The sequence below is a fragment of the Pinus tabuliformis genome, chromosome 9 (assembly GCF_031772625.1).
Source record: "Pinus tabuliformis cultivar Carrire ecotype Pingquan chromosome 9, CPIR1, whole genome shotgun sequence".
In the NCBI taxonomy this organism is placed as follows: domain Eukaryota; kingdom Viridiplantae; phylum Streptophyta; class Pinopsida; order Pinales; family Pinaceae; genus Pinus; species Pinus tabuliformis.
The window spans coordinates 1,340,778,934-1,340,788,349 of NC_142307.1; the positions used below are offsets into that span (position 1 = coordinate 1,340,778,934).

Below are 9,416 nucleotides of genomic sequence, written 5' to 3' on the forward strand. Positions count from 1 at the left end.
GGGAGAGGGAGATACCAGATGCCATAAGTGGTGCTGAAGAGATTGTCCCGCCCAATGTTATATTCAGAATACTTATATATTTCTCAATTGGACTGTGGGAAATCAAAACACATTCTTAATTTGTTGTGTGTCCATTGAATCCTCTAGAGTTTGAGGTTGGCTATAGCACTGACAAGGAATGCAGAGTGAAATTCCTTTATTAATCTTCATTCTCGATTGTCTCGTGAAGCCCACAATTCCCTCATACTTACCACCATGTGTTCTTTCAGCTGGACTACAACAATTATTTCGCTATTTAGGTTTAACACTTCGCTAGCCGCTTATAGCCATGCAAAGATGGGAACCTCCCCATACTAATCCCCTTTTAGATGAATCTGACGCTCTACTCCCCCTTCTTCACTCTCTACAAATCCCCTAGAGTACATCGTCATGTTTAAAACGGTTTGGAACGACTACACGTGTCCCTTTACGAACGGACCATCTTCCCCTTGCTGCCCTTTAAATATGGCGACACGCGTCTTCTTCTTCATTGTGTTTTTCAGTTTTGGCTCATTTTCTCAACGCGATCGCTGTAATCATTTCCGTTTGATTTCCTTTAGGTATCAATTTTCTCTATCTTTTTAGTCTTTCATGCAGTCGATTACTCTTCTTTTCTTTGATCTTGGTTTCGAATCCTTTACCTGTTATCTTCCCCTTTTTCTTCTAGATTTTAGACATGTAGATGTTGTCAGGTTATGCCCTTTCTGTTAATTTGTCTTTGTATCCCATGAGGATTCATGTTGCTCTTTTGTTTTTGGTTTTAAATATGATTTAGTTTGCTCTAAATCTTTAAAAGATGATTTCGGCTACGAGTGTAAATTGTGAAATTCGGAAGCTTTTTTGGCTTATTTACGCCTTCAAATGTTAATCAGGGTTTTCTAATTATGCTCCGTGATTACGCAGGTTGTGTATTGTGTTGATTTCGTTTAAAGATGCAGATATTCATGAAGACCTTGACCGGTAAGACCATAACCCTTGAGGTGGAGAGCTCTGATACCATTGACAATGTAAAGGCCAAGATTCAGGACAAAGAGGGAATTCCACCAGACCAGCAGCGTCTCATCTTTGCAGGTAAACAGTTGGAAGATGGACGCACTCTCGCGGACTACAACATCCAGAAGGAATCCACTCTTCACCTTGTCCTCCGTCTTAGAGGTGGGATGCAGATCTTTGTCAAAACCCTGACCGGGAAGACAATTACCCTGGAAGTTGAGAGTTCTGACACAATTGACAATGTCAAGGCCAAGATCCAAGACAAGGAGGGGATTCCACCGGACCAGCAGAGGTTGATCTTTGCTGGAAAGCAACTTGAGGACGGACGCACTCTTGCCGATTACAACATCCAGAAGGAGTCGACTCTTCACCTTGTCCTGCGGCTCAGAGGCGGGATGCAAATCTTTGTGAAAACCCTGACTGGCAAGACCATCACGCTGGAAGTTGAGAGCTCCGACACTATTGATAATGTGAAGGCCAAGATTCAGGACAAGGAAGGGATTCCCCCGGATCAGCAGAGATTGATCTTTGCCGGTAAGCAACTTGAAGATGGGAGGACTCTGGCGGATTACAACATTCAGAAAGAGTCAACCCTGCATCTTGTCCTTCGGCTCCGTGGTGGTATGCAGATATTTGTGAAGACGTTGACAGGCAAGACGATCACACTGGAGGTTGAGAACTCCGATACGATTGACAATGTAAAAGCGAAGATTCAGGACAAGGAAGGGATTCCTCCTGATCAGCAGAGGCTCATATTTGCTGGTAAACAGCTGGAGGATGGGCGAACTCTGGCCGACTATAACATCCAGAAGGAGTCTACACTTCACCTTGTTTTGCGTCTGCGTGGTGGGTGTTGAAAATCTCGACATCTATTTTCATGAATAGGGTCTACACGCCCATTTCATTGAATTCTTAACTTAGCTAGCGGTCAGATGCCGCAATGCCGCGTCAGCGTCTATATAGGTTTTAGATGTTATATTTAGATGTCATGCATTATGAAGAAGACGACTTTCAATAAAATAAAGCTTTAAAGTTTATTTTTATGAGCGTTTGTGATATGTGCCTTAATTCAAATCACAGTGTGCCTTGTTATGAACTCTTGCTTAAATCATGTTGTGTGACTCGAATCGTTTTCTAAAAAATTATTGTGTTTTATAGTCATTTTTGCAGCTATATAAGTATTTTATGCTGTACATGATTAATATTTCTTTTTAAAGGGTTAAAATGATGAAAATAATAGATGACAACCTAGACATATTTAAGAATTTGATACCCGTAGAAAATTTTGATGGTTACTATTTTTTAACTTAATTAAATGTGGGGGATAGAGCATTTCACATTGAAAAAACAAAAGTGCTTATTATTAGTCTATCAGTTTACATGCTCTAGTTGTTAAACCAAAGTTATTATTAGTCTATTAGTTTACATGCTCTAGTTGTTGTTTTTTTTATTTAAATACTTAATTAAATAAATTAAGTTTGAATGTGTTCTATATTTTAGTATAGAAGATCTCTATAGTTCATTTCTTTTTTGATAAGTGACAAACCTTCTATTGATCTGAATAAATTACATAATTTACATAGAGCCCCAGACAGCAGGGCGACACCCAACAAAAACAGCTAACAGTTGCCAGACAAATCAAGATGATAAACTGATCCTCCTGCAACAAAAGTAGATCCTAAACAAAATGGGGACAAATCCCTTAGATAATTGGCAAAAATAACAGTGTCGATTAGTACAAGCCCCGACCTATTCGCTAATAAGCAATAAGACCGATCAATCCGATCCGTTGAAATCAGAGTCTCGATCCGACAACCATCCTGGATATCGCGCAGACAAGAAGCAAGGGGATTAACCACGCGATGAGAGCGGTTTTCCCCCACCTCTCCTTGCCACGTGTTGCCTTTTGTATGGAATCGCGTGCAATTGCTCCAAAACTTGATACCACCCGTGTCTTGCGTAATAAACCACTTGTGGTTTTTGGGTTTTATGGAACCCACCTTGGTGCCGCTCAGAAACCCATTAGGCATATACGATTTGTGAACATGGTCTTGAGGGGTGTTGGGTCCCAGATGGTCCCACCAAGGGCCATGTGGCTCCTGGTGGACTTGCCCATAATCTTATCAAGATGGGGTCCACCTGAATAAGTCAGGTCCTGAATCTTTAAGTGAATAGCACGATTGATCTCAACCGTTGAAAGAAACGCCCCTATCCAATGCCCCAAAAAGATATTGCGCGGCCAAGATGCACGGAGGTTAACTGCGCAATAAGAGCGGTTTTCTCCCTTATCTCTACACCACGCGTCATCTCTTGAATGGTTCTTCCACTAAGCTGGAAACCAACCAAAGCCCGCGTGATATACCACTTATGGTATTGCATCTGAGGATCGCTGGGTAGAGACCGTCCATCCGAGCCTGCTAATTTGTCTGCCTCCTCCTTTTCCAAGCTAGCTCTCGGGAGTTACTAACAAAAAGCTGCTAAGCCAAGAGAGTCTCAACGATCCAATATGTGTTATCGCTGACCTTGAAACCTTCCTCTGTCATTCTAATGCCCAGGGAAAAGAGACGAGAGTTTAAGAACAGAAACCGACGACAAAATGGGCACTGTCCTGCCCATCTCTATTTCCAGTATCAACACTGCTCAACCATGAATCCCAGTCTGCATTTGCTAGAGTGGAACAATCCTCCCGTAGTTTCCCAGCAGGAAGAAACTCCCAAGGATGTCGAGAATCCCTGTCCTTGTTGACCACCCCTTCATTGGCTAGTCTGTTTGCAAGCATGTTTGCCTTTCTTCTAACGTGCACAAATCTTAATGTTTTAAGGATTTGTAAGTGTGATTGGAAACGGTGGAACACCTGCAGCAGCCTCCAGTGCTTTGACACTTTGTCTGGCAAGGTTCCATTTTGAATCTTCTTGGCAGCTTTGACAACCAATTCCGAGTCAACTTCGATTATGACATTCTGTAAATTTGCCTCCGCTAGGATCTCCATACATTGATCTAATGTCAGAAGTTCCGCCATGTTGTTGGTGCCCTTTTCTAGGTGTCCATGGAAGATGTATTTTATATGTCCCTCATGATCCTTGATGGCTCCACTAAAGCCAGCTTCCCCGGGATTGTCCTTGGAGGCTCCATCAATATTGACTTTGAAAAAGCGTTGAGGAGGGGGCTGCCAACCCCTCTCCCCTGTGTTTAAGGTTCTCAGATCCTTCTTTACACCCTGAGGGTTGATGGCTTGAAGATCCAGATTAATAAGAATTTGTATCTCCTGAGGCAAAGAAGGATTTGTCGGTTTCATTCTCAGAATGCTTCTGACTGTTTCCTTGAGCTGTTTCAAAATCTGATTGATGATAAGTTGGGGTTCTCTGGCTTTGTTTTTGAAAATTCTTCTGTTTCTTTCTTTCCAAATATTCCAGATGACAAAGCCTGGAATTAGCATCCAGGCTTTGTTGATGATTTCATTTTCTGAGAAGTTTTTCCTCCATTTTGATAATGTATTAGATACGCTGAGCCTGTCCCTATCGGTCTCTCTGAAGCTTGAGGCCACCCAATCCCAAATTTTGGCAAAAAAGGAGCACAAATTAAGCAAGTGTTCAATCGTTTCCTCCTGCAAGCCACAAAGCTGACATTTAAAGGGGCCAATGAAAACTTTCTTCATAAGGTTTTCCCAAGTTAGGATTTTCTTTTGATGAACAAGCCAAATAAATAATTTTATTTTCATCCATTGAGAGGTCTGCCATAGCTCCTGCCAGACTTTCTCAGCTTTTACCAAGTTAAATCCAGTGATTGCCTGTTTAGCCTCTTTGAGATTGTAGTTACCTTCATTGTTTTTGCCCCATCGTAATTGGTCAGGAGCAGAGGAGACCAGAATCCTTCTTTGCTCTATGTCCTTAGCAAGAGCCTCTACCATACCCTTCAAAGGGCTTTCTTCGTTGTAACTTAGATTCTTCCATTTCCTCCATTTATCCTTGTTCCTCCCTTGATCCCAAAAGTCTTTTACTAATAAGAGACCTTTGTTGTCTGTGTCCCTTTTAAGTTCTGCTAGTTCATTCTTTTTCAGGATGGGTTCCTGTTGCCAGTTGTCCTCCCAAAAGCGAGCCCGGTCCCCAGCTCTAATTTCCCAAAAACAGTGCTTCTGGACAATGCTTTTGTTCTCCCATGCAAGGCTCCAGAGGTATGAGCCCTGATTTGTCCTGTCATTCTAATGTGAACCTGTTCCTGCCAATGCCTGGTGTACTTTTGAGTCCAAAGTTTGGCCCATGGTGCTCTCGACTCCTTGATCCATCGCCACCACAGCTTGGCTCCCGAATCCTGACTCAGAGTCTCCAGATCTTCCAGACCCAAACCACCATGGCTTTTGGGTTTGTAGAGCTTGTCCCAGGGAACTAAAGCCCATTTATTTTTCTTTTCCCCTCTGCCCCACAGAAAATTCCTTTGAATGTTTCTTATTTGCTTCTTTATGCACTGAGGAGCTGGTATAGCTGCAAACATAAAAATGGGGATGGCCTGCAAAACCGCCTTGGTGAGCACCAGACGCCCTGCAAAGTTTAAAGCTCTGTACGTCCAATTGTTGATTTTGTCCTGAAGCTTGTTTAAAATTGCTTCCCATATATGCTTACACAGGGGTTTGTCCGTGAGAGGAATGCCTAGATATTTGGAAGGTAACTATTCCCTTTGAAAACCCAGAATCCTGGTGATATTTCTCTGTATTGCAATATTAGTGTTAAAGAAAAAAATATTGGACTTGCTTTGGTTTACCTCTGTGCCTGTTGCCATAGTGAAGTCGTTTAAGATATCTTTGATTGGTTTTGCCTCCCTAACTGTGGGTACACCCTGCAGCATCGTGTCATCCACAAATTGTTGATAAGTGTTGGCCTCTCCATCCGGGGTGAGCTTGATTCCCTGAATTCTACCTTTAGCATTTGCCATTTTGATTGCTCTACCAAGCCCTTCCATCATGAGTACAAAGAGGAAGGGAGAGAGCGGATCACCTTGTCTGAGTCCACTGGAAGGTGTAAGAGTATTGGAGGGAGCTCCATTAAGCAAAATGGAGAAATTGGTCGAGGTGACTAAAGCCATAACCCATCTTATCCAGTCTTGGTTAAAGCCATAGGCTTTAAGAATGGCTCTGATGTAAGACCAGTTGAGTTTGTCATAGGCCTTTGCAAGGTCTAATTGGATGATCATACCTTCTTGCTTGCTGTGTTTGAGAGAGTGTACCACCTCATGGGCTTGGATAATGTTGTTAAGAATTTGCCTTCCCTCCACATAGCATGTTTGCTCCTCAGATATGAGTAAAGGTAGCAGTGGCTTGACTCTATTGGCTATCACTTTGGAGATGATTTTGTAAACCACATTACATAAGTCTATGGGTCTAAACCCATCTGGTGTGACAATGTTTTCCTTTTTGGGATTAGAGCTATAAAGGTTGCGTTTAGTGCTTTTAGAACCTTTTTGTTTTGCCTTGAGTCTTCAACTACCTCAAGTATGTCCTGTTTGATTGTATCCCAGCAGGCTTTGAAGAAATTGACATTGAAGCCATCTGGTCTTGGTGCTTTTCCATTTTGCATTTCCTTGATCACCTCACTAACCTCTTCTTCCGAGACTAGCCTATTGAGATTGTGGTTGTCCTCATTGGTGACCAACCTGGGAATGTACTGAGTGATCTTCACAATGAACCTGGATCTGTCTTCCATTGGCTCCTTTGCAATGTCCGAGAAGTGTTGTACTAGGGTCGACTCCATGTCCTTGTGAGTTACAAATTCAGAACCTTGAGAGTCCTTTAGCTTGTTGATTATGTTATGTGCCCTATAAGCCATAGTAGATTTGTGAAAGAACTTAGTGTTCCTTTCTCCCTCTTTGATCCATTGGATCCGGGATTTCTGTCTCCAAAAAGATTCCTCTTGTAGACAACGTTTCTCCCATTCTTCCTGCAGAGAATCAGTCAGTTTCTGTCTTTCCTCATTGAATCCCTCTGTGATATTGATCATATTGACCTCCTTGAGTTTTTGTTCAGTACTCAATCTGGTCTTGATGATATCACCAAATTCTTTTTTGTTCCAATGCTTGAGTTTGGATTTAATGTATTTTAGTCTCTATTGGAGCATGTACATCTTAGTACCCTGGATGTTCAAATCCTCCTTCCACCATTTGGCAATCTTTCTGGTGAAGTTGGGGTTAGAGAGCCAAGCATTTTCGAATCTAAAAGGCCTGTTCCTCGGTGTGCCCATAAAGGAAGCTTCTAGCTGTACAGGTCAATGATCTGAGCCACCAAAGAGCATAATGGACACTGATATGGCTGCTCCTGTGAGGATGAGATCCTTAGAGACAATAAACCTATCCAGTTTTGATGCCACTTGGGAAACTCCACCTCTTTTGTTATTCCAAGTGAATGTCCCATTTGTAATTTCGGTGTCCACTAGTCCCATGTTCATGAGGAAATCTTGGAAGGCTTCAGAGTCTCTGCCCAGCTGTCTGGTACCTCCTTTTTTTTCCGAGAGAGATCTTATCATGTTGAAATCCCCTGCTAGTATCTAGGGTATGTTGGGATGACGTGCTCTGATACCTTCCAAGGAGTTAAGAAGTTGAAGTTTCTCTGCATGTTGTTGAGGGCCATACACATTAGTTATCATGTAGGTCTCCTTGTCCCCTATAGGCTGGCACACCAGAGAAGGATAGTTCGTGGACGCTTCAGCATCCAGTATTCCTAGCTTCCGTGGATCCCATAGCGTGAGAATCCCTCCTGCGGAGTTAATGGCTTTCACCTCTAAATAATCATACTTAATTAACCATTTATTATGGATTTCTCTTATTTTTTCCATTGAGCATTTTGTTTCTTGAATAAAGACCATGTCTGGTTTTTCCTCTTTTAATCTATTGCTGAGATTTCTCTGTTTTCTTCTACTCCCTAACCCTCTTATATTCCAGGTTGTGAGCTTTATTAAGAACGGTTAGTAAAAGAGTAGTTGGTAAGATCTTTCATCTTACCTAAGTTAATCATCAGTTTCCCACATTCCGTTAGCAGCTCATTCTGTCTTTTCCTTCCTCTTTTCCTTCCTGAGTCTTTTGGAGATGATGTCTGCGGGTTCTCCATCACTTTGACCCCACTCTATTCTTGGCTTTCGTGGTTTCTTTTGACTCCAGTTCCCTTAGATTGCGCCCTCCGTAGATAGAGTTGTTGGACTCTATCATAATCTTCTTTAGGTAGTGAGTCCACACCTTTATTATTCCCCTGTTCCTGAAATTGCTCTAGATCTAGATTTTCTCTGTCTAGTATGTCCTGCAGTACATGATCCTTCGTACTTGCCTCACTTGGGGTCATTTCCTAGTCCTTGCTGATCTCCATGTAGCTTTGTAGTTCCTCTATTTGCCGATTGTTTACTGGGATATCCTCCATTTCAGCTTCCATATCCTGCTCCTTAGGGATGTTATCCTTGACTGGGTCTGTTTCCACGTTCTTCTCCACTTCCTCGAGGATTTTGAAGCTATTGTGTCTTGTCTGTTTGTCTTCGCTTGTCTTCTTATGTGATCTTTTTCCCCTTTTCCCTTTGCCTCCAACCTTGGTAAAACCCTCATGATCTTTGTCCATAGGGGTCTTTCCACTATTTTCCATATATTTTGTAGGGCAATCTCTAAATAGATGGCCATGTTCATGACATTTTTGGCATCTGAAAGGTATGTGCTCATAGTCTACCATTTGCATCCATTCCTCATCATATACCTCTAAGATTATTGCATCCAGGAGGGCTCCAGATAGATCCATTTCCACACATATTCTAGCGAAGGAGGTATATTTACCTTTGAGAGTTGCTTCTGATATTTTTACAAAATGCCCCAGCTTGTTGCCTATGGTTTTCAGTGACTCTGGTTGCCAGTAGTCCAGAGGTAGTGAGTACAGTCTGATCCAAACTAGTACAGATGTGAATGTTTCTCGTTCTGTGACAAAGTTCATCGTCCATAGCCGCATGTAAAGTCCTATTGCAACATAGAAGTATGGTCCCCATTCAAACACTTTATCCTTGTCCTCTAGCCTCGCAAACACTACTGTGAAGAAGCCCTTTGAACCCAGATGCACATGTATCTCTCCTTTCGGCTTCTAGTGGCTCCTGATCCAGATGTGTAAGGCTCTCGCCGTTGACCATATTCCCATAAACTTGCAGATGATCGCATGTTCTCTCATATGGTCCCTATGCGCTTGAATCGCTGGATCACTTAATATGACCCTAGGGATGATGCTCGATTTGGGCTTGCATGCTCCCATAGTTTTCATTTGAGGCCTTTTCTTGCTACTGTTTCCTTTCCCCCTTTCTAGACTTGAGTCTTGTTGCTCTTCTTCCTGAGTCGGGATCTCATTGTGTCCCTCTATTTCCTTTCCTCTTGTTTCTGCA

General features: G+C 42.4%; 1 protein-coding gene across 2 annotated transcripts in view; it reads left to right on the plus strand.

Moving 5' to 3' along the window:
* Positions 1–2,075, plus strand: part of LOC149153477 (polyubiquitin-like) — a 37,017-nt gene extending 34,942 nt beyond the window's left edge. The window contains exons 1-2 of one of the 2 annotated variants that reach the window (XM_089441920.1): positions 474–599; positions 943–2,075. In XM_089441920.1, the coding sequence (XP_089298046.1) occupies positions 972–1,889 (918 nt within the window). In that variant the 5' untranslated portion in view covers positions 474–599; positions 943–971 and the 3' untranslated portion in view covers positions 1,890–2,075. Of the gene's footprint in view, positions 1–473; positions 600–942 lie in introns of those variants that run through there. The other variant, XM_089441921.1, reaches the window with a different exon arrangement.
* Positions 2,076–9,416: the final 7,341 nt, after the last annotated feature.